The sequence below is a fragment of the Peromyscus maniculatus genome, chromosome X (assembly GCF_049852395.1).
Source record: "Peromyscus maniculatus bairdii isolate BWxNUB_F1_BW_parent chromosome X, HU_Pman_BW_mat_3.1, whole genome shotgun sequence".
In the NCBI taxonomy this organism is placed as follows: Eukaryota; Metazoa; Chordata; class Mammalia; order Rodentia; family Cricetidae; genus Peromyscus; species Peromyscus maniculatus.
In genome coordinates, this window is record NC_134875.1 from 50,985,944 (window position 1) to 51,011,843 (window position 25,900).

Below are 25,900 nucleotides of genomic sequence, written 5' to 3' on the forward strand. Positions count from 1 at the left end.
ACTTCTTAATTTTGATATTGCATTTTTTTGAGACAGGGTTTCTCTGTGTAGTTTTGGTGCCTGTCCTGGATCTCACTCTGTAGACCATGCTGGCCTCAAACTCATAGAGATTTGCCTGGCTCTGCCTCCCAAGTGCTGGGATTAAAGGCGTGTGCCACCATCACCTGGCAATATTATATTTTATAGTTATGAAAGATGTAGTCATTAGTAGCAACAGGCTATATAATACACATGATGTCTCTATACTAATTTTGCAACTCTCTGTGACTATAATTAGTTCAAAAGAAAATGATTTAAAATACAGTATTTGTCCAGTGGTGGCCATACCTTTAATCCCAGCACTTGGGAGGCAGAGGCAGGGGGATCTCTGTTAGTTTGAGGCTAGCCTGGTCTACAGAGAAAGTTCTAGAACAGTCAGGGGTACACACAGAGAAACCCTGTCTCAGAAAACTAAAACCAAAACATCAACAACCAAAAACAGTGTTTGTGACCAGCAGAAAAAAATGTAAATGAAATGATTCCTAAAGCTACTCTGTTATACTTGTAGATTGGAGTGAATCTAGCATATTATCATTAGAGAGGCTTCATCCAGCAACTGATGGGAGCAGATGCAGAAACCCACAGCCAAACATTAGGCAGAGCTCAGGGAGTCCTGCAGAGGAGGGAGATGAAGGATTGTAGGAGCCTGAGGGCTTAGGGACACAACAAGAACATGGCCTTCAGAATCAATTGGCTGGGACTCATGGGAGTTCTCAGAGATCAGGGAGCCTGTAGGGGTCTGACCTAGATTCTCTGCATATGTTATGGCTGAGTAGCTTGGTGTTTTGGTAGGTCTCTTAACAGTGAGAGTTGGAGGCTGTCATTGACTCTTTTGCCTGCTCTTGGGACCCTTTTCCTCCTACTGGGTTGCTTTATCCAGCCTTAATATGAGGGGATGTTCCTAATCTTATTGGAACCTGATAGGCCATGTTTGGTTGATCTCCCTGGGAGGCCTGACCTTTTCTGAAGAGAAAAGGAGGTGGAGTGGATCTGGGTCGAGAGGGGAGGTGTGTGTGTGTTGGGGGACTGGGAGTCGAAGAGGAAGGGGAAACTGCAGTTCAGATGTAATATATAAGAGCAGAATAAAAAGAGTCAACACAAAAAATAGTATTTGAGCTTTGAGGAAAAACGAAGCAGTATCCAGAGATAATGATGGATAAATGCTGTCTTAGAAAGGGTAGTCAAGAAAAGCATCTGTGAGAAAGGTGACATTTGAAAAGACCAGATTAACAGAGTAACCCACAATGTACTTCTGACCAGAGTAGCAAAGTCTTGTTACTAGTGGAGGCAAGGAGAGTGGACACGGGATCTCATGTAACCCAGGCTGGCCTTGAGCACACTATGTAGCTGAGACTGCCTTTCAATTGATCCTCCTGCCTCTGCCTTCTGAGCCTGGCTCAGCATAGTAAATTCTAGCCTTACAAAATGCTTTGAGGGTAGAACGAGTTGCTGTTTTCAAGACAGGACAGGTAGGGAGTGACTGTCCTTGGCTCACCAGGCATCTGCACATTGAACAGTAAGGTGGGAAAGAACTGTTCATAACACCCACAGAGGACCAGGGCTTGTCTTCTCAGAGCTAGAGAAATGCAAGAATCTAAAGTCTGTGTGCCTGGTGCTTTTTGCATGTCGTTGTAGCTAGTGTGCGAGTGTTAATATGCATGTGCTGAGCATGTGTGTATATGCAAGTGTGTGTATGTGTGTTCACATGTATGTGTGAGCCTGAAAAGAACTGGACACCATGGAGCAAGGTAGCTGGTTCCTGGTTTGATTTGAACCACGCTTCTTGACTTGGAGCCTAGGCTTACACCAGTGCTCCATTTCTGGCTTTATGTTCAAACATGTCTCTCATTGAAAAATCTTTCCCTCTGTCTGTGTCCAGTGTCTGAGAAATCCTGCCCTTTCTCAAGGTCCAACTTTGGTTCCTTCTCCTTCAATGGGGTGGGCCATCAGTGCTGGGGTATAGGAACTTTTGTGACACTAGGAAAGGACAGATGGGCTGGAGGAGAGTGAGGGTTGGAAGTTTTACAGATTTTGCATCTGGGTTAGTGGTTTAAGTTATGGTTGCCATAAGAATACATGCTAGTAACGGACTCTGACAGAATCCAGTTTCTAGGAGAGGGAAACTGGAAATTTTCCCTTCTAATAGCAGTTGTGTTGATTATTATGATAATGCATGTTTAACAAATGTTGTCCAGCTTGAAACCTCAATTTACAGATCAAAGAACAGATTAGAAAAGGGGACTCACCCAAGGTCACACAGCCAGCTTCTGAATGTATCACGAGAAAAATGAAGCTCTTGTCCGACTGGATTTCACTATGTAACTCTGGTTGGCCTGAAACTGGCTATGTAGACTAGGGTGGCTTAGAAATCACAGACATCCTTCCTCTGCCTTCCAAGTGCTGGGCTTAAAGGTGCAAACTCCCCCCACCACCCTGTATAACCTCATTTTTCAATTAATTAATTGTTTGCATGGTGCTAGGAGTCAAACCCATGACACTAAGCATGCCAGACAGGCACTTTATCATTGAGTTATTATTCCCAGACTTTGCAGCAATTTTTATCCGAAATGCTTCACATATAGCACTAGGTCTCACACGTCACAGGTCATTTAGTCTTTATGTGGATAAATAAAAGTAGCGCCCACTAGCTGGCAGAACTTTATGGGAGATGGTCACATTCAGGTGGAGCAGAGCAAAACCACGGTGGAAGACAGGCTCTAAGCTGAGGCAGGTGGGCAATTTAGCTTGGTTAAGCAGAGGATGTGTTACAGAGCATAGCACTGCACAGCTCTTCAGGATCTTCAGCCCTGGCTATGGCCGGAGAGATCGTATTTAAGTTCACTCCTAAATCTGTGCCTCTCAGGTCTGCTCTATTTTCTTATCCCTCTTCCTCCCTAGGTCTCTGATCCCTTTTCCATCTTGGGCTGCCACTTTCTAAGATGGAGTCCTCTTTTCTTAGGCAGGAGGCAGGATGAAGGGCAGATGGCACAGAGGCTCACTCACCTGATGAGTGTGCAGAACTGTAAGAACGATGGCTTCCTTAGCACTCCTACAGAGAAAAGAGGGAACAGGAGAGCAGTATATCATGCACTAGGTATTCATCTAGTACAAGAAGCAACACCAGAATGTTCCCCTGGGTTGCATTCCAGTATATGGATTAGGACAGAGGGTAATCTGAGGATCTGCATGGATGCCTTGCTTCCCATCATTTGTGGAAGCTGACACAAAACCATCCATATTGGTTCACACGGGCACTCAGCAATGGTATTAGCATTACCTCTGGGGTTGTCATTTTTCAGGTTTTCTTTTCATAGTCCTTCTCACATTCTTTGCAGAAATCACTAAACCCTAGGTACGATTTTATCTGTAGGCTAGAAAATTCTCAAGGAAAACTACAGGCCTGAATTATAGAACTCAAAGGGCACACAGCCAGAGAGTCCTGGGAACCATGTACGATGATTATTGGCAATTTGGTATTTAAGCAAGAAAAGAAACTCAAAGGAAAAACCCAGAGGAGGTCATTTGGTCATTGTGACTCATACTCAGCAGATTTGTTTTAATTGAGGGACCAAAAAACGAGAGCCAAGGAGCAACAGATGGAAGTCCAGACTCTCCAGATAGCAAATATTCAAAGGATGAAGAATTCAAAACTCTTCCAACAAGAATTATGCCAACGATCAAAGAGGCTGTGGGGTATGAAAATTCTCTCGCAGGAATACATAATCTTTTAAAATAACTAAGTGAAATGGGAATAGTTTTCCCTGAAGGAGTTTTCCCTCTCCCTGTTGGCCTTTTCCAGATGTTTATAGGGACAAAGGCATCCAAGGAGAGTCATGCCGGGTCTGACACCACACACCTATAATTTTAGCACTTAGCTGGCTGAGGCAGCAAGGTAATGAGTTTGAGGCAAGCCTGGACTACATAGCAAGACTCTGACTCAAATACCACCACAACTACCACCACCTTCTCCTCCACCACCACCACCAGCAACAATAATATCAAAGCTACCTTGATTTTGGTCATTTATTTTTGTCTAAGACTCCTGTCTAAGGACTTTTAATGAACATTTTCCAAATTTGTTGAGGCAAAGTCCATTAGTCAATCAGCTCCAAGATCTGGGAAATTACCAGAGCAAAGAATTGTACTATAGGGAGAATCTTCAGGGAGCAGTTTATCTCGAATAGGGAAGGGACATACAGTCACCTGCTCCAGTCCTTGCCAGTTCTCCCCATTCCATTATGAAGAAAGCTAGTTTTGATAATGACTTACAGGGCTCTCCACAATCTGGATTTATCTTCTACAACATTCTCGCCATTGTCTTACCAGACTCTTGGGGCATCTCCCTGTTCTGCCTTCAGGGCAGACACAGTGCTATCTTATGGGCCTTTACACTAGCTCTTCTTTTTCCAATGTATTTGCCTCCATGTCTTTCTTCACACATCACCTTCTCAATAAAGCCAATACTGGGCATTGTGTTTAAGGCTACATTTTGCACCATTGGGTCCAGCAATCTGACCCTCTTTTACCCTATATACTTTCTATTCTTCAAAGATCTTTATTTACTTTTTGTTTATTGTACATAGAATTATTCAACCTGTCCACTATTTAGGGGTGTTTCTTTTTACTATATTGCAAATGCTAATAAGCCAAGAAGTTTTGTGTCTTATTCAATGCCTAAAGTGGTATCTGATGCATAACAGACAATAAACACATGTTCACTGAATAAATGGATGGATAGATGAATGGGCCATTAGCACCTGAGTTATCAAAAGAGTAAGGTTTGTTTTGACACTGATGGAGCTCCAGAAACCTTTACAAAATTGGAATACTTTGTTCTAGGGTACAAAGACATCCACTAGAAGCAAAGGAGGACTTCTGAGGGGCATAGCTGAAAGAACTCCAGCATGTCCTGACGGGGTAAAAGGGAGCTCTCCCCGTACTGTTGAGCTAGTGGAGGGTGAAGGGCACAGTGTAAAGAGTAGGGCAATACAATGGGCAGTTGAATTGAAGAAGAGACAAACAAGTCATTAGAGATCAGAGACATTTGGAGGTATTGAGCTGCAGGGGAAGTATGGCAAAGAAGACCTACTCTGGACTTCAGGACAGAGCATTCCACTACCTTTCAAGGAGATAGGAGAGTGTGGTACCACACACAGAATGCAAAGTCTGCCTCTGAAAGCCAGGGAGTGTTTCTGGGAGCAGGCAGGCTTTGGTGAGTTCCAGAAAGATGAATAGAAGGAAAACACTCTGAACCAAGTACAGTAGAAGGGGATGAAAGCAAAGATGAAGGCAGGTCATACAAGGCAGAAAGAGCAAATGAGTGAGCAAGCTAGAGAGACAAAGGGAGAGAAGCAGTGAGACAGAGACAGAGAGGCAGGGAGTCCCCCAAACTGAGGTTAGCTCACTGAGTTTAGTCTTCACTTCTATCCTCTCCTTTCCTTTCAAGACATTTATGCAAAGGTATAAGTATGTGGTGTCGGGAGAAGAAGTGTGTGTGTGTGTGTGTGTGTGTGTGTGTGTGTTTGCTTGCACTGTGCTTATCTCAGAGTGTTCTTTTAATGGCATATTGGATTCTCATCAGTCACTTGGCCTGTCCCACTGTACAGTAATTCCAAAACTCCAAAGGGCTTGGATGTGGAGACAAGTTGGAGAGGACAGAGGTGAGGTTGGAGCATGAAGGCTCTTCTTTCCGTCTACTCATGTCACTGGCAGAGTATGTGAGGCCTGTGGTGACCATTACTGGCTGATACCCACAGTTCTAGGTGGCCAGGAGCCCTGGCTAGAGCTGATCTGCCTGGGAAGGTTTCTCTCTAGGGCCTTGAATAGTGGTAGCCCTTTGCCACTGATGGGACAGGGGTGGGGGCATTGCTCAGCTCCTGTCAAGGCCCCAGAGGCCCCTGTTACCTGATGAGTTCTATGAACCTCTCCCTGGGGGCTTCACTCACGTCCTCCTCATTAATAGCCACAATCTGGTCACCAGCCAGGAGCTTGTCCTCAGAGGGGCCTCCTGCAGAGGAGAGGAGAGAGGCGTGAGGGCTCAGAGGTACTGCCAAGGGAAAGTTCAAGTCTGGGCAACAGCCACATTGCCTGAGGGAGTCAAGCCAATAAAGAGAGAGGAGAGAGAGAACTCCAGTAGAAGCCTGCAGAGGATGCAGACTGAGGCGTGGTGGCAGAAGTGTCTTTCTAGCTCAGTCTTCTGCCCATGGAGGACAGAGGAATGAAGGGAGAGACTGGAGTAGAGACCCTTTCGCAGAGCATGGCATAGGAGCAACAGGCCCACGGCTAAGATGCGGCTCTAAGTGTCTGGTCGCTTGGTTCTAAAGAGGGACAGAGACTTCTGTCTCATTTGAGGGGTTCACTTAGGGAAAATGAATGGCTTCTGACTGCTGGAGGTGGTAGAAGTGACAAGAGCAGGGGAAGCAATCTTCTTACTTGAATATCAGTATTTATTCTGAACTGGTTTAGGCACTCATATGCTGGGAGATAGGGGGATGGATTTTAAGACCGAAAGGGTTTACACTTCTCCAACACTGAGAGAAGCTATCCCCTCCAAATGTGTAAACAAAGTACAGGTCCCCAGGCAGCAGGCAATCTGCTTGCTGCCTTCCCATCTCCAATGGTGAGGTTAAGAATGATCTATGGGAAAGTTAACCGCCTTGGCTAAAGCAAAAGGTAGAGACAGAGGGGTCACAGTGGTGCTGCCTCTGCTTTCTAGGAAAGTCCCTTCCTTCCTTCCTTCCTTCTTTCCTTCCTTCCTTCCTTCCTTCCTTCCTTCCTTCCTCCCTCCCTCCCTCCCTCCCTCCCTTCTTCCCTTCCTCCCTTTTTTTCATCTTTCTTGAGAACAGCTTTTCAGAGACAGAAAGAGAATGAAGTTGGATACAGCATGATTCAAACCCTAAAGAAAAGCTAAATGATATGCCCCATTCTCTAACTGGCCTTGATTATTATTTGTGGCCATTTTAAAAAGGCCAGATTCCCAACTTTTCTCTCCACAGAGAAGTGCGCTGCCTATTGACTTCCCAAACGTATACATATTGACTATGTCAATGATGGCACAGGCCTATAATCCCAACTGCTAGGGAGGCTGAGACAGGAAGATCTGAAGTTCAAGGGTGCTGGGGCTACTAACTAAGTTCAAGGCTAGTCTGGGAAATTTAGCAAGACCCTGTGTCGAGATAAAAAAGTGAAGACTGTCGAGAGGTGAGGTTTTATGGCCCAGCATACATGGAGTTCAAGCCCATGGGCAAAAATAAAAAGTCACCTGAGTATATCTCAATGGCTCTGGCCCCCTGGGACTCATGTAGGAGTCACCAATGGGACAGCATTGACATTTGCTGACAGTTCAGTGATTTCACAAATTGTGAGCATGGGGTTGACAATCATACTCTTCGCAGCCATGAAGAACTGGGCTCTAATCCTGCAGTCACAATTTACTGTGTGACCTTGAGTGAGACTTCTAATGTCTCCCAGTCACTTATCTGTTAACTGAGAAAATGACAGTACCTATACATCATAGAATGTTGGGAAGATAAATGAGATGATAAATGTATAGTACTTAAAATAGCTGATTAAGCCAGGTAAAGTGGCCCACACCTATAATCCTAGTACTTGGGAAGTTGAGGCAGAAGGATTAGGAGTTCAAGGTCAGTCTTAACTACACAGTGATTTAAAGGTCAACTTAGACTGCATAAGATCCTGTCTCAAAAACAGAACAAAGCAAAGAATACAAATAGTTTATTGCTGTCAGTGAGAACTGAATAAGTGATGGTTATTGGATCTTCCAAGGGACAGTTCCTCTGTTTGTTTCATTATGTCTATCAATTTCTGTCAAAACCAACTAGCTTTGGCTAGGGATGTAACTCAGTTGGTAGAGTGCTTGCTTCGCATACACTCTGCAGTGGGCTCACTCCCCAGAACCACATAAACTAGATGTGGTGGTGCACACCTATAATCCTAACATTCAAGAGACAGAGGCAGGACAATTCCTTTAAGTCTAGAGCAAGCCTGGCTGATATCAGGATAGCCAGGGCTACACAAGACCTTGCCTCTAAAACAAACAAATAAAAAAGCCAACAAAATGAAAATAACAGTCTCGTAGGTGGGGGCTACTTTACTTAATTCCTTTCCTTCTTCCCTCTCTCCCTAGCTTGGAGTGAAGAGGTCCTCATAGAATGCAACTTCCTTCTTGGGCCTTGGACCTATCCATGTCACTGGTCATATTGATCTACCTTTTGCACAAATGGTTTGTGGGTCTTCGGAGCTGACCTTCTGTAGAATACTTCATCTTGGCCTCATATGCAAGCAAACATCCTCTGTATCCAGTAGCTGCATGGACCAGCCCATCTTTTATAGAGTAGGGCCTGGCAGTCTCTAGCTTTTTGTGGCTCTTTATTTTTTTAAAAAAAAATCAAGTTTTAAATTTTATTTATTTTTATTTTATGTGCATTGGTGTTTTGCCATGGGTATCAGGTCCCCTGAAACTGGAATTACAGACAGTTGTGAGCTGCTATATGGATTCTGGGAACTGAACCCAGGTCCTCTGGAAGAGCAGTCAGTATTCTTAACCACTGAGCCATCTCTCTAGCCCCAGGACTCTTCTTTTTATCTCTTCACCTCCTTCTGCTCTAGGACAGGGATGAGATGGGGGTGGGCTTCTTTCCAGTCTTCAAATTCTGTTTACTTTGAAGTTAAAGTAGGGGTTTCTGGTGGTCTATTGTATTCCCTCTTCCCAAGACAAATTTGGTTTCTGATCAGAAGACAGAACTCTTTTGCCAAACTGGATGACTGACTCAGGAGCCTTAGGTTATCCACAAACTCCTGTATTGAATTTTGTTTGCTTGTGCCCTCTAGTTGAAGAGAGCTTACAGGAAAAAAAAAAACATTTTTTTTCTTTTCCTTTGAGGATAGCGAAATTCATCAAATTTCTGCAAGACCAGTTCGTACTCTGCTGCTCCTTTTGACTGAGTGAGAAACTGTTGTAAACATCTCAAGCCTCAGGCCTAGCAAGTGAGGAATAAAGCCCTTTCCTGTCAATGCACAGCGAATGCAAACACAACATTGCTTTGGCTCGATTTCACTCACAATGGCAGGGTTTCAGACATGCGGGCGGGCAGGCAGGCGGGCGGGCGGGGCGGGGTGCTTGTTCCTTTTCCCATCCCATGCAGTCACTTCCAAGCCCAGCTTGCCTCTCACCAACTCAAACAGGCTCTGAGCAAACTCTTGTTTAGCTGCTTCCTAGTTGAACGACCCTCTTATACGCCCCTTACCTTACCAGCTTGCTGTGAGAACTAGACAAAATGAAATCAAGGACTTAGGAGATGCTTCGTTATTGGGAACTTTTGCTACTGACAGTCTGGCCTTTAGACAGTTTATTCTGTTTTCCCTTTCCCATCCTATCAGTAGTCTCAATCCTAATTCTGGTCTTCACTAGCTCATCTATCTCATGAATAGTATCCATCCATAGGCGGGAGATCAGATTCTGTGTGTGTGTATGTGTGTGTGTGTGTGTGTGTGTGTGAGAGAGAGAGAGAGAGAGAGAGAGAGAGAGAGAGAGAGAGAGAGAGAGAGACAGAGACAGAGACAGAGACACAGAGACACAGAGACACAGAGAGAGACAGAGAGAGAGGTGAGGATGGACACTTGCATGCCATTGTCATGTGCGGATGTCAGAGAACAGTTTCATGGAGTTGATTCTTTCCTTCCATATTTATGTAGATTCCAGGGATCAAACTTAGGTCATCAGGCCTGCACAGCAAGTGCTTTTATTTACTAAGCTCCCAGATTCGTGAGGACAGGAGCTGGGTCTTGTGCTTCCCTACAGCATTGCTGGGCTCAGAGTAGGCATTCTATAAATACTCGTTGAAATAAATTGAATGGCACTTTCTCATCCAAGGTATGATGTGTCTCCTATGCATGTTCTGTGCAAATGGAAGACTCCCCCCCTCCCACCCCGCCCCAGTTCCTCTTAACTGCAGTCTCTGTCTCAGGCCCCAAGCCACCTGGATGGTTTGTTACTAGCTGACAAATCTTTATCCACGCTTGGTAAATTTTAGTAAGCCCATATACTTAGAAGCTCTGCTCTCTGGGAAGATATGAAGATATGTACCCTCTGAGGGACACCTACCTGGCCTCACAGATCGAACCACCACAGGCCTCTCACTGCCGGCCACGAAGCCAAAGCCATAAATAGGGTCTCGGTGAATGGTCACTTGTCGCAGTGTCTCTGCTGGCAGCTGTACACATTCCATATCATTTGCGCTCTCTTCTTGCATCACATGACTGGGGGGGGAGGGGAAGATAGGAGCAAAACAAGATGCAAAGGGAACTAAGCCTCAAAGCCAGCTGGGAGGGACATCAGTTATGGTTCTGGCTATGATACCTGGGAGATCACAGCTTCATTTCCTTCATAATTTGGGGCCAGCAGAAGCGATGACTACCTCGTAGTTCATACTGGAGTAAGAGGGAGCTAGCGAGGAGAAGCTACTTGTCTTCAGGAGAAACTGGTGACATGGGAATTGCAAGTCACACTCATTCTCTATGATGTTGGAACTCTAGAAGAAGCCTACATGCAAATGTATTGTTCTGAAGTTAACTGGTATCACCTATCTTAATTGGCTATTAACTCCCTAAAGGAAACTAACCCCCCAGGGAACAGACCACAAAAGCAGGCGAATAAGTGGGAAAGGAAATGTGAAATCATTCCAGAATGAGGAACATCTTCACGAAGTCCTTGTACAATTTTAAACTTTAATGTCTATTAGGTGATATATAAAAAGGAACTATTTAGGTGGCATATATAAACAAGCGTGCTAATGTTCAGGACCATTACTTTACACAATTGTACAGAATGCCAACTTATTTCACTTAATGGGACAGCTGGAAAATGGCTCCTGTGGGCCAGAAGGGGAGCATCTTCTTGAGGTGGCTGATAGATCTGAAACTCAGTTGAGGCTGAGGAAAGAGGGAATACTTCCCTCACACCTGGGGGAGATTCCGTGTTGTCCTCTCAATGCCTACAACTTAAGCTCCTGAAGGCTAGCAGTTGCATAGAGCTAGCTGTATAAAGATTCCACACTGAGGGCCAGGGTGAGGCATATTTCAGGCAGATAGGCCCAGGTGGAGCATTTGGGTGAAGAGCCCCGAGTAGTGGGGGTGTAAGGAAAGTGATGTTTGTGGGGACACTGGGTGCCAGGGATAAGGGAGATAGTAACACAGGGAATGATGATCTAGAAGAAGGACAAAGTAGGCAGGGATGGAAGAGAGAGGACCAGAACCAAGAGACTCAGAATCTTAGCAAGCTGATTTGGCTCGAATACCCTCAGGCTTTCAGGTATAGCAGATGAGCCTAGGTGCCTTACCTCAGTATATCCATTCTCTAAAATTAAAGTTCTAGCCAGGGTTCTTCGAAACAGATGACTAGGAGTTAATTAATTAAACTAGTACAAGGTTTGTAGAAGATGTGGGAGGCTTTGACACTATGAGAGTGATGCAGTTGTTGACTAGCTAAGAATTCCAAATACTTCAGTGGCAGGTGGGTTGTTTATCCGGAATCAACTAATTAGAGCTAAGCTTTAGACTATTTGTGGGGGAGGTGAGATTTGGAGCAATTACATGAAAGATAAATAATTCAGCAAAGACCCCACAGCTGTCTTCATCATACCAGACCAGGGATGATATGAATCGCCCACATATACTCTAGCTGTACCCAGTGTGGTCTGGAGACAGTCTTTCATCCCTTGGGGAGGTGGATGCTAGTATAGGGCAAATTTAGAAGTCTCTAGAAGGCAAATTTAGAAGCTGGCTCCCTCCCATTTTCCTACCCTAGTAAGACAAATGGACACTTTCTAACTGAAAGGCATGAAACAGCTGGAAGGTGGCTTGGCTGATGTTCTGAATAGGTATTTTGGGGGTACAGGGTATCTTTGGGGGTGACCTGAGGTGCTTTTCTGACTTCTGTTCTTGCTGGCAGGCACAAGTTTAGCATTGAAGGGAGCCAGAGAGCATTGTTTTGGGCTACCATCTTGCCTCAGCCTTGAGGTCACTACTCAATTGAGCCTTTGTCTCTGGCACCTAGTCTCAAAGATGATAAAAAGCCTCTTCCCGGGATGCCCTGAACTGGGTGCTGATGTGGACACCCATTGGGGCAGGGCGGATGCTTGAGAAGCTGTTGGGCTGCCTGGGGAGCAAAGAGACTGCAGGTATACCGTGGGATTATCCTGTACTATCCTGTACTCACCCTCCCATCCCAACCACTAACAACCCAGATTTTCCCTCCCTCTGCTTTTCGTGAAGCTGGGGACACTTCAGCCTTCAGTGGACCTTGAGGTACCACCATTACTGATTAAAACAGTCACTCTTGGAGCCAGAGCAACCAACAAGCTGAAAGCCTTTTGTGACATGCTTTGCTTTATTCTTCTGACTCACATGGGGGCAATCAACGAGTATTTATTGAGTACCTACTCAGGCAGTCCAGAGCCCTTGAGGACACTGAGAAGCTCTAGGTCTTTGGCTACGAAGAGCTACCAGTCTAGCTGGAAGAGAAAAGACGAGGGTCCAGTGCACACAGGAATTAGAGTAGGATTGAGAACTTGACGACTAAGTCAACCTTGTATATTCAGAGGAAAGGGTAGAGAAGCTGGAGAGGGTGCCATGGAGGGTGTGGAAATGGTTTGGGTAGGCCAGGAAAAGGCACACTGTGGAGAGAGATGGGAACCCAAGCTCTCTCTCTCACAGGCGACCCAGCTATTCTCCACCATAAAAGGTGTGTTTCCAGGTGAAATCGAATCACATTTTGTTCCTCATTAAGGTTGTTTCTGAGCTGGACTAACTGTCCCTAGCTGGATCTTTCTCAATTCTACAAGTATCGGATGCCTCCCAGTGCCTAGGCCTTCACACATGTCTTGGGTCGGGGGAGACACCTCTATTAACAATCTAGGGGGGCATTTGATAATCCAATGGGAGGTCTGCCTTCCCTCCTAAGGCCTGCTGCATCTTTTAGTGTCTGCAGCCCAGTCCCTCAGAAATTTGCTAAGTGTCTGGAGACTTCCGAGGGACACTGGAGGCAAGCAGTGATGGATGAGAGGAGCTCAGCTGTCCACGGGCCACGTGACTGCCTTCCTGGGGGAAACTAGGCAATTTGACTTTGAAAGACATTTGGCTTCTGGTCTCTCCAAACAGGGTAACCCTGAACAAATTAGGAAGCAGCCAAAGCTCATGAGCCCCCCATTGCTTTATTTCTGGCATCTGCCATCTTCTTCTGTTGTTTGCTCCCAAGCTTACAGCACCTTCATTCTGTCCCCTTTTCTACACAATGTCTCTAAAGCATCTGCTCATCCGACACCAGGGTGGCCCTCTTCATTCAGTCATCCAAGAAAGAGTTCTAGCCTTTTCCTTCTGCCTCATAGTAACAACCTTTAGGTCCATGTGCTTCTTTGCATATTGACACCTATTACCTCATTTGAGAAAAAGTACTTTCACATCCACTATCTCCTCACAGCTGCTATCTGTCCTGCCAAAGAGGCGAGGTGACGGCTCCTCCCCCAGCCCTCAAGGTAGGAGGAGATACCCACAGAGGCTGAGCACATCCGTGATCCAGCTGGAGCCAAATCTCCTTGGAAAGTCCCACAATCCCAGCACCATCAGCTACATGCTTTCAGAGTCCTGGACCCCTTATCACCCAGAATTTCCATTTCAAGCTGGCTCCAACCCTGTGAATAGTAACATGCCATGTCCTGGCCAGGCCTGGATGCTCAGCACACATTATAATTAACCTGTCTCTGATCCTGTTCACTTTGTGTTGTTGGGAGAATGAGATGAGATCATGGCTACAGAAGAAAGCACTTAGAAGGTTAAGTATAGCATACGGATGTAGAGGTGACAATATTACGGGTAGCATTATTCAGGGTGGCCAGAGGAACAGAGAAAGGGAACTGAAAATGAACCTTCACCCAAAGTCACACAGCTTTGGGGCCTTCCCACACCCTTTCTTTTTAAGAGACAGCCCCACAATGCACTCTGCTCCTTTGTTAGCTGGGCAGCCCATTTCCTGGCCCAAACCATCAGACAAACTGACTCCATTTGAATGCTTTGATTTCTCTGTGGACTAACCTGACCTCCATCACTGGCCAAAGAGAAACCAGGAGCTGGAGTTCACGCTAACAACTGTTGCTAGGCAGATGTGGCTAAAGACAGATGAACTGGCAGGGCAATGAAATGGTTCTGAGCTAATGCTCTATCTTTCTGTGCTTTGGGGCAGGAGAACTAAAATGTTACAGTTACATTTCCAGGCGCTGGCTTTTAGTTCTCCATCCCTCCTTGCCTTTGGCTCTTTTTTCTTTACATTTGGTTGGCTCCTTGGGGAGTCTTGTCATTCTCCTTGAAACTGGCAGGATTTGGAGCCATGTGGCGCCAATTAGCCCTCTGATTCCAGTAACTGGAGCCTGACTCTCCTGGAAACTCCAAAGATCCAGCACAGCAGGCAAGCAGCTGGGTACCTATGAGATGCCATGGATTCCAGGTGGCAGTAACAGGAACCCCATCTCCAGAGCTCTGAGATAGCTCCTCTGGGTGTGAACCTCTTTCCCCTGGTAAAGGTGCCCTCACCTCTCCTTTCAGCTAGCTGCTTCTTACTGTGTAGTGCTGCTCAAATTTTAATGTGCACATGGGTCAGGTGGGGGTATTAGCAAATTATTCTGAGGCAGCAGGTCTGTAGTCAGCTCTGACATTTTGACCTAGTCCAGGGTGATGCCACTGCTGACTATAATTTGGGATGCAAGGACATTATCCTTAGACAGCGGGAGAGCCACAGGCAGATCGGAGACTACGTCAGTGCTTTTACTCTGTTTTGTTGCACCCTTGAAGGTCCCAGTTAAAGCATAACTGTTGCCAGGGGTGGTGGCACACATGTGTAATCTCAGGAATTGGGACCAAGAGACAGGAAGATCAAGAGTTCAAGGTCATCCTCAGCTACAGAGGCCAGCCTAGTCTACACGAGACCTTGCTTCAAAACTACTAAAAACCAAATGAGTAAAAACCCATTATCACCTATCACGGACACGTTAATTTTTGTAAACAAAGCTCTGGATGGCTGAATCAGATATATCTGAGGAATTAATATGGAGAGCACAAAATATTTATGAAATGAGACAGGGAAGGTCACATTGGAGCAAGGAGAAGAAAAATACGGATTTATTTGGCCCTACTGGAGAATCTGGTCATCCCAAGGACTAGAAACATCTGGGAGTCAGGTAGTTAGAAGCTGAAAGGAAGGATACAGCTAAGTAACAGATTTAGGTGTTTATTGAGGACTTACCCTGCTCCAGGGTCTATTCACGTATTATCCCCTCCATCTTTATGGCAACCTCCTGAGCTAGGCAGTACGTACCATGACTATTTTACAGTTAAGGAACATTTGACAAAAGAGATCATGCAATCTGCTAAAGAATATATACTTAGAAGCCATGTGGAACTGCAACATGAACCCAGGTCTGCCAATTACTCTATGGTTTTTTGCCAGGAACCTATGAACCTAGCAGATTATCAAATGTAGTGAGGTCAGCTCCGTGGACTGTTCCTTCCCAAGTGGACTGAAGGCTGTTTCAGTGCTGTCTTTAAGAGCAGATGTCTTTGAAGCCGCCACACCAGTAAGCGACATCAGGGATGCTAGGCACAGACCTGACCTCCTCTTATTCATGGAGGATGTATTCTAAGACAACCCTTCCACCCAAGGTTACCTTAAACCAAAGATAATATTAAACTCTCTATATATTGTGGTTATTTCCCTGTACTTACATCCCTATGACAAAGTTTAATTTAATGAGTGAGGCACAGTAAAAGATTAACAAAGATAAAAGAGAAGATGGATTTATTGGTGCACATCCATAATCCCAGTACTCCAGAGGTTAAGGTTACGGGATTAGGAATTTGTGGCCTGCCAGGCTATGTAACAAGTTTCAGACCAAACTGGGGTATACAGTGAGAGTCCTGACTAAAAAAAAAAAAAAAAAAAAAAAGAAAGAAAACAAAAGAAATGAGACTGACTGTAGCAAAGCACGTGTGGCGGTTTGAATGAGAATGGCCCCCACGGGCCATCTGATTATATTTGAAAGCTTGGTCTCCAGTTGGTGAAACTGTTTGGAGAATGATTAGGAGGTGTGGCCTTGTTGAAGGAGGTTTATCACTGGTGGTGGGCCCTTGCCGGACCCAGTCTCTCTCTCTCTCTCTGCCTCCAATTTGAGAATCAGCATGTAAGTTCTCAGCTACTGCTCCAGTGCCATGCCTGCCTGCCTGCTGCCATACTCCCCACCATGATGGTCATGGACTCAGCCTCGGAAACTGTAAGCAAGCCCCCAATTAAATGCTTTCTTTTATAAGTTGCCTTGCTTATGGTGTCTCTTCATAGCAACAGACCAGCAAGACAGTATGATAATAAAAATTATTTTGAAGGTATGAATTATTTACTTTTGGAAATTTTCACTTGGTGTTGTTGGGCTCCAGCTGACTGAAGGTAATTAAAACTGCAGAAGGTGAAGCCATTGGCTGAGAGGTTTTGTAATGACCTGTCCACGATCTAACACCACCCTTCTTTTGTGGCCTTGGAAGCTCCTAGTCAGGAGCATACTCTCCTGTACTTACTCTCAGTTTCCCTTCTGAAATGGCCTGGCATCTTCCTTCCAAACGGAGACCTTCTTTCTGTTGCTGTGTAAGTGGGCAGGGGATGAAGAAAGGAAGCCCCACCCCCTCCCCTTGATGGCTGGAAGTTTGAAATGCTTTTGGTTGCCTTGGAACATTCCCCTCTCCTCATTTTGGATTGGTCAGCTTAGCCAAAGAAAGGTTGAACTGGCAGGCCCGCGGCTTCAAGTAAATATACTTAGGATGGTCAGCTGGAGGCAGGAGGGAGGGGGGAATTCACCAGGGCTTTATCTCCAGTCAGGAGGGTGAGGAAAAGCTCTGGTTTGCTGTCTTTCTTATGTATCTGTGGCCCCTTTCCCTATCTGTCTGCTTGTTAGGGATCTGTCTAGCTCCTAGGCCTGCATTTTCAGGTGGAAGCTGCTTATTTTTGAAAATTGTTTTTGTTTCTCTCTCTCTCTGGAATCTCAGTCGCTCAGGACCTGCAGGGGAGGTAGACCTCCTGTACTTACCAGTGCTCTCTCTAGGCCACTAGTTCTTTCTTCTGAAATGCCCCCACCTTCTGAGGAACTTGCCTGTTGCCAGCCTACCTCCCTTTTCAGTGTTACCTGTAGACTTTCTAGGCAGGTCCCAAGGTCACTGAGAACTTTCGTTCCAAATCATATGTGATCTCCCCACTCCATTCTTTTTAAAAAGAAATCTTGGTACAATATACATAACATGAAATTTACAACGTCAGCCATTTTTACTTGTACAATTAGTTCTGTGACATTAAAATCACTCACATTGTTTTGCAAATCTCACAACTGCCCATCTCCAGAAAGCATTCCTCTTCACAAACAGAAACTTACGTGTTTGGCATATTTCAGAGAGTAGAATGTCTTCAGGATTCATCCATATTGTAGCCTGTGTCAGCACCTCCTTCCTCTTAAGACTCAATCATATTCTATGTATGTGCCACATTTTATTCATCTGTGATGGACACTGATTGTTCCCAACATTTGGTTACTTCGAATAATGCTGCTATGAATACAGATGTATAAATATCTGCTGGATCCTTGATTTCACTTTTAGGGGGATTAGACCCATGTTTTGGTTTCTCCTAAAGGCTCATACGTTCAGGGCTTGGTTGCTATTTGGAAAGTGATTAGATTCCATGATCTGAGTCAACCAATGGATTGATCCTTTGATGAATATATAATGTGATGGTGTTATCACGAGGTGGTAGAAAGTGGGAGGTGGGGGCCTTGTTTGAATGAGTAAAGAAGTCACAAGAGGAGTACCCCAGAGTGATGTAATCTTGCCCCTTTTCGCTTCTCTTTTGGTTTCCTGACTGCCATGATGTGTGCAGCTGTCCTTTGTCATGCCCTTCCTCCATGGCATTTCTGCTGTGCCATGAGCCTAAAGTCAGTGGAATCAGCCAGTTGTGTACTGAAATCTATGAAACCATGATCAGAAACAAATTCATCCTCTTTTAAAATTATTTCTCTGAAACATTTCGTACACCAATGAAAAAGTGATTAACCCAACTTAGAAGTGGGCTTCCCAGATAGTATGAGAACTCTATAATAATAATAATTATTTTTTTTAGGAATGGCCATAATGTCTCAATGGCTATACCACTTCTTTCTAGCTATGACTTATTTTTCTGTTTGTTGTTTTCTTTTCATAATAGTTATGAAATGGTGGGCCCATGCCTAGTTCTGATACCACTATTGGTGAATTCAACATCTGCAGGTGAAGGGGAAGCCCCCGAAAACAACTTCTGTCACTTCATTGCCGTACCTAGACATTATCAAGTATTGTACTAACTCCCAAATCTCCAGTGCCATTATCTCCAAGCTTACCTTCTACTCACTCTCCTTCAGGAGCTCCCAAACTCTTAGACTTAAACTTTTCTAGTTTTATATTTCTCAGGAATCTCAAACTTAACATTGCTGAAACTGAACTCTTGATTTTTTTTTCCCTCCCAAACCTCATTCAGCATTTTTCATCTCAGTACGTGGCACCGAGTCGAGCTGGAAACCCGAGTCCTTCTTGAAGCCTGTCTTTCCTCCTTCATCCCTGACATCCAATTTCTCAGTAGGTACTGTCAGCTGTCACTTCAAAACACATCCAGAATCTGTCCAATTCTCTCCGGCTCCATGGCTGTCACTGATGCAAACTGCCATCGCTTCTCCTGTGGATTGCTGCATCTGCCTCCCTATTGGCCTCCCCGTGTCACTGCTGTCCCCTTCTAAATTTGGCATTTATAGGTGTTGCAAGAGTCAAGACTAGAGCTAGTCATTCCATTGTTGAAAACCCTGTTGACATTCCCCATGGCTTGTAAACAGCACTGAAACTTATTTTCCATGGCTCACATGCCCTTCTCCCCAGTGCTCTTCTTATTATTGACTGTTACAATATGGTCCCATTAGCTACTGTTGAGTTTCTCACCACACCAAACAAGTTCTTTGCCATCTCAAGGCCAGCCCATTTGGTATTCTGTTTTCCTGGAAACCTCTTTCCCTATTTTCCACATGGCTGATCTTTTATCCTTTATTTCTATGCTTAAATATCACTCTCTCACAAAGGCTTTTCCTGTAAACTGCCCTATTATTGTGGCCTGTTATTTCCTTCATGAGACTCATCACACTTTGTAATTATGTGCTTTGTGGCTATTTTGCTATAAACCCTATGAGTTGGGACTGGGTCTCTTTTGTTGAACAGTATACCTATTACGTGTTTGGCACATAGTTGGTGCTTAGTGTTGTTTTCTAAGTGAACCAATGCATAAGTGAGTAGAAGTAATTTTGAGGCACACAGAATCTCTGGCCATTCCACGCAATTAATTGTCAACTGGCTACTGGCTGTGGTTCATCCTGTGAAAGTCAGACTCATAGATGGTGATCATATTGGTCAGACTCTAGTTTCTATAATAGATACTCAAGAAAAACAACTTAATAAGAGGAACACTTATTTTTGGTCCATGGTTTTGCAGGTTTCAGTACATGCTCACATGGTACTCCATTCTTTCAAGGAAATCTCTTTCCTCATTCTTCACATAGATGCTCTTTCATCCTTTAGGTCTCTTCTTAAATATCACCTCCTCACAAAGGCCTTTCCTAGAAAGTCGGCCATGCTGCCTGTAGGCCTGTGGTGAGGATGTGGCTTGTGGTGGAGAGTACAGAGTAGAACAAAGCAGCTCTCCTCAAGGCAAACAAGAAGCAGAAAGACAGGAAGGGACAGATGACAGGACACATCTTTGCAGCACATACACCCATTGACCCACTTCTTCCAACTAGGGCCTTTATTGACACCTCCTCCAAAACCATTGATTTATGAATCTACCAAGTATTAATGTATTGATCAGATTAGATATCTTAGGATCCAATCAGATCCACCAGTTGGGTACCAAACCTTCAACTCACGCATCTTTGGGAGATATATGTCATATCCAAATCTCGGCAGCGGATCTGGCCCAAAGGAGACACTTTTCAATGTATCTGGCCAAAGACCAATGTAAGGAGAGAATGGAGTCCAAGACTACAATACAGGAAGGAACAAAAGACAGTAGGGCTCCAAGTCCTTTGAGAGTTAGAAATAGGACAGAATTTCCCTCAGAGGGAAGGAATTTTCTTTAAAGGGTATGCAATCATCTTTTCAGAATGGCCAGAAGCACTGGGTTGGGTAGGAAGAGACCATGGTCCTTACCACTCCTGAGAGTCTCCTTATGGCTGAGTTGGTTACTTTCCTTGGGCTAACTCCCTCTTCCTTCCCAATCTTTATGGCCCTGCAATTTCCTCTTCAGTTGAGCCTGAAGAACCATCTTTGGGAAAATTTGTTGGTATCTGGATTCTTTTCTTGGATTGTCTAAACTAGCTTTCCCCTAGTGGGCTGGAATTACTGTTATTTGTCATAAGAGGAAAAGTGTAGTGACCGAAGTCATTTGTTCTTCTACAAATATTTGGGAGCTTGCAGTAATTCGGTCAAAGACCAAGCCTAAAATATCTCTGAAAGGAAGCCATAGAGAGAGCCCGGTGGCGGCAGTGGCGGCGGCACATGCCTTTAATCCCAGCACTTGGAAAGCAGAGCCAGGCGGATCTCTGTGAGTTCAAGGCCAGCTTGGGCTACAGAGTGAGATCCAGGGCAGGCGCCAAAACTACACGGAGAAACCCTATCTTGAAAAATCAAAAATCAAGAGGAGGAGGAGGAGGAGGAGAAGAAGAAGAAGAAGAAGAAGAAGAAGAAGAAGAAGAAGAAGAAGAAGAAGAAGAAGAAGAAGAAGAAGGAGGAGGAAGCCGCCGTAGGGGACCCTCTTTGCAGGGTCTGTCCTCTTGCCTTCCCCTCTTCTCCTCAGGGTTACACATTCAGTAGATTCCGACGTGCTGCCTAATAGGTCCAGACACACTCCTAAACTCTCCTTGCTGGGTCTGCCAGTCTGGTGACAGATGTTAGGGCTGTTCCAGATGTGAGGCTGATGCCATATGGCATTCTGGGTCACAAGATCTGAAGCTGCTGCCATTGAGCTGTGGCAGTTAGTAGGGAGATCCTTACATTTTAGCCCTCACTCACCTGTCACTGGCTGAGGCAGTGAGGGGGAACTAGAGCGATGAAATATTCATGGGAGCTTGAAGGAGTTGTCATGTCATTCTAAAGAACCCTGGGCACCCCAGCCCCCACCTCCATGTATGACACCAAGTATTTCTGAAGGATGCCAAGACAGATTGACTGAGCAGGAGGAAAAGGGATGAGGAATGAAGGGAAAGACAATCAAGAAGAGAAGAGAAGACAGCTGAGCAGGAAAGGGGCCTGCCAGAGCCAAGAGGGAAAGAGGCAATGCCAACAAGACAGAGGAGAAATGAGACAGAAAGGCCTTGGAGACCTTGAAGGCAAAAGGACAAGGTTGGAGAAGGCAAACACTAGAGACATCATCTCTTGTCACCTTAGCTTTTTGGAGGTCCTTTCCAATTCTTCCCTTGTCCTCTAGATGCTTGCCAGATGCCCCCAGTGTTACCCTTAGGGCATCCACCACTGCTCAAGGACCATATGGTAATGAGAGCCTTCAGATAGAGCACTTTAGAGGACAGAACTCTTCTGGGAGGAGGATTGCTATGATGCCAAACTGACAGTATGGCACTCCTACCCGGTTCACAGATGGGGATACAGTGGACAAGCAACAAATGGGAAACATTATGAACGAAAGGCCTGGGACACTTTGCTGACGTAGGCCAATTTTCCAGGCACCAGAAACTGGATTTTTGTTGTGAAAGAGGAGATTAAGAGAAGCCTAAGAGGACTGGGAGAGAACTGCAGAAAATAGGAGGGCAGAGTCGTGATGGGAAAAGTAGAGTTGGCAGGGAAAGGAACAGCAGGCCTGGACTGTTCTCCTTGGTGCACACTCTCTTTGAGGCTAGGCTGGACCATAGAGCTCGGGCAGAAAAGGCCAAGCCAGGAGAGGGTTCCTGGCTACCCAATTTTTTTCTTCTCTTGGATCCCAGCCTTTAGTCTACCAAGGACTGAGTTGTAAACAAAGCTTGGAGGACAGACAAGGGAGCAGGTGTGGTCAAGAGTTTCTGGGAATTTCCCAAGTAGCTGCCTCCAGCAGCAAAGACCCAGGACTCATATAGCATCTCCCTGGGGCCTGCTTGGCAGGCACTGACTGCACAGGGCTCTGGGCAAAGCCTCTCGAAGCTAAAAGAGTGCCCATTCAGCTGTTGGACCATGCCAAGACCCTCCTCATTATGAGACTACTAAGCATCAATGGCCCGAGCCACTGGCCTTGGATGGCCCCAGCCTCTGATTTTGGTCAACTCCAGGACAATCTCAGAGTTGGCAACAATCATGCAAGTTATTTCCTTGCTCTTGTTGCGCCCCTGCTGATTTCCAGAAACAGGAGGGGAAGGCTAGGCCTGCAAGCTGGGTCCTGGAGGAAGTGCCAGACCTGGACCGATAGAGAGGGAGGGCACAAACAGGCCCAGAGACCAAACAGTTCAGGAGATATGCAGCAGAAGGCATGAAGATGAACCCAAGGACAGGCTAACAGGAAAGCAAAAGGCTATAGTCAACTTAGTGAGTAGGACTTTCCCTCATGTCCGGCTTTGCAGGGCCACAGAATTTTCCCCTCAGTGTTCTCTCAGGGAGCTTCTGAGAAGGCAGTAAAGTACATCTACTCTGGTGCTTTGCCTAGATGTCTGAAATGGGTATCTTCAGCATAGAACTTAGGACCAACAGGCACCAGGCTGATGTGTGAGAGAGCAGTCCCCAGATCCTTCTCTTGTGTCAGCTCAGACCTATTCAATCAGTCCACCCCAGATGCAAGGCAGAAATTAGGTCAAGAAGCCACTAGACAAAGGAAAGGATGTGAATAGAGGCCTGGTTAACCCATAACACCCTGCCAGGAGGTGTCCAGAGATGTTAACTGCAGCCTCAGGACAATGAGACACCTTTTATTCTGCCTAATTGCATCTTCCTGCTGAGAGAGAAGACAGAATTTTAAAGTCTTCCCCGAACTGGGGTCAGAAAAGAAAAGTGAGGCTGATGAACACTCCACCTAAGAATAAAAGCAACAGGCAGAAAATGCCTGCCAAAGGCTACAATCCACAGCACCACAGAGGTTAGGCACAGAGTAAGGGACTAGATGAGAAGGAAGAATCTTCCTAGCAAGGAGAAATAGAACGTATAGTTATGGAGAGACAGGGGACAGACTGGAATAGGAGGATAACATGAGGAGAGGTCAAGGGGAAATACAGGGAGGAACAACTAACACCAAGGAGCATATGGAGGGCCATTTGAGAACTTACTGCAGTAGACGCTTCTTAAAATATATACATACAAGAGAGAAATCTAAAAGGAGTCACCAAATAATGGGGAGGCAATGCCCCAACTAGACGTCTTCCAGCAAGTGAAACCTCCAGTACCAGGAATAGGTTATATCTCGTTGAATCATTGGCCAAAGGTGTCTCATGAGAATCCCCAAACAACCCAGGCTATTGCCAAGGCTATTGGTTACTCTCCACAAAGTGATGGGAAGGCCCTATTGCTGAAGATAACACCTATACAACTCTTTGAACACGGCAATGTTGAGCTGGTGCCTACCCCGACTGACTAGTGTTCATGGTATTAGAAGATACTGTGCATGCTACCAGAGGAGAAAGGTAACCATCAACCCAGCTACAAAACCTGTGATCTACAATGGTGACCCTCCTGCAATAGTGGCACAAAATTGAGGGATTAACCAACCACTATCTGATTGGATTTAGTGTCCACTCCATGAGATAAAACCTGTGCCTGACACTGCCCTGGTGGTCAAGAACCCGAGACTAGGTAGACCATGGACCTAGGGAAAACCAAATTCTACTGTTTTGCTAAGGGAACACAGCAATAAAATGACATTCTGCTATACCCATAGATAAATGTCATATTCAGCCACCATCAGAGAAGCTAGGTAGATGGGAACAAATACAGAGACCCACAATTGGATGTGCAGAGAGTGAGAGACTTTGGAACACTCAGTCCTAAATGGGATGTCTCTATCGAATCCCTCCCCTCAGGGCTCAGGGAGCCTTGCAGAAGAAGGAGCAGAAAGATTGTAAGAGACAGAGGGGATGGAAGACAGCAAGGAAACAATGTCTTCCAGACACAGGACAGACACACATATAAACTCACAGTTTGTGGCAGCATGCACAGGGCCTGCATTGGTTCATATGGGGCCCCAGTGCTGAGAGGGGAAAAGGACATACACCCCCATCCCTGACCAATTAGCTGTTTAATTGACAACTGCTTTCTCCACTGGAATCCCACTGTGTATATAAACCAGATTCAAGGGCAGGTCCTACACCTAGCAGTAGATGGCCAACACAAAACAAATTTAATGGTGTTTTTTTAAATCTCATATTACTTTGTTTGGGCAGTTTTTTTAAAATCCTCACTGGTCTTTTGTACATATATTATGGTTTCCAATATTGTGGGGGTTTTATTTTTTGGTGTGTGTGTGTGTGTGTGTGTGTGTGTGTGTATGTGTGTGTGTATGTGTGTGTTGTGCTTTTTCTCTGTTTATTTTATATTTAGTTTTCTTTTTAATCTGCCTGTTTGTTTTCTAAAGAGAGAAAGAAGTGTGGAGTTGGATGTGTGGGGAGGTGGAGAGGATCTGGGAGGAGATGGGGAAGGAAAACCATGATTAGAGTATATTGCATGGATTCTCAATTAAAACAATGTAGAAAAATGATAATTTTTGAGGACTAACTTTTAGTTACTGTACCTGAATAGCTTATTAACCAAGAAAGCCCTTCCTTAAGCCTTCCGATTTTGGCATTATAGTGTATTGTGCTTTGATTGATTAAACCTCATAGAGCCAGGGCTTTCTTGAAGAACAGTGCAAGTTCTCTTTCTGTTCAGCTTCTTATAAAGGAAAGGATAGCATAGTCCTTTGCTGTGAATGAAGGGCTCTCCTCTGCAGGTTTTGGATAACATTAACTCATTCCTTCATTTGTATATGCACCCAAAAAAATCTCCTGTACATCTACTATGTACCGAGCCTATACCTCCAGCCTAATGTGGAGATGGGTATGTAAACAAATACAAAACTACATGTTACCTGGCTGCACAGAGGGCATCAGAGGATGCTGTGGGGACACAGAAGAAGGTATCTCCCAGCAGATCTCCCCTCCCCTTGCAGAGTGGTGAAGGTGAGAAGGACATTCCAGAAAAGGAATGTCAAATGTGACAGCAAATGAATAGTTGGGAAGAGTCAGCAAAGAGGGAGACCTCTGGGTACTTAAGTCACTGCAGTTGGAAGAAATTACAGAATAAATTCAAGTCCAACTTTAATTTGAGCACAGCTCCCCACTGACTCCTTTCATGTAGCTTTATGAAGTGATGCAATGGACTCTGATGAGAGCACAGAGAGCCGGAGCCCTGCAAACACGGGCTTGGCAGCGAACTTCTCGTGCACGTGCAAGGCTCCCCTCCTGGACCAGCAGCAAAGGTAGGCTGATAGCAGGTTCAATAAGATCCAGCCCTAGTCCCAGAGACCAAAGGCACGGAACTCACACACACACCCTATGTTGTCCATATTGAAGAGGGTCTATTCAATGCTATTCTCTGAATGGGCTGGGAAAATAGTAGGAAATGACAAAGGACCCCATTGAAGGGTTAGATATGACCCAGGAACAGCCTCAAGGGATTTGTTACATGTAGATTTCAGCTTACAGGGATCATGCTGGGAAGGGGGCACAACAATAATCTTATGCATATA

The 25,900-nt window shown here is 45.2% G+C and overlaps 1 protein-coding gene across 1 annotated transcript in view; it reads right to left on the minus strand.

The window, feature by feature from the left end:
• The window catches only part of Frmpd3 (FERM and PDZ domain containing 3), a 150,455-nt gene that overhangs the window by 64,275 nt on the left and 60,280 nt on the right, over positions 1 to 25,900 (minus strand). Inside the window, exons 2-4 of the mRNA XM_076562986.1 lie at positions 10,163 to 10,317; positions 5,944 to 6,046; positions 3,043 to 3,088 (exon numbers count right to left, since the gene is read on the minus strand). Coding sequence (XP_076419101.1) covers positions 3,043 to 3,088; positions 5,944 to 6,046; positions 10,163 to 10,310 — 297 coding nt within the window. The 5' untranslated portion in view covers positions 10,311 to 10,317. The remainder of the gene's footprint in view (positions 1 to 3,042; positions 3,089 to 5,943; positions 6,047 to 10,162; positions 10,318 to 25,900) is intronic.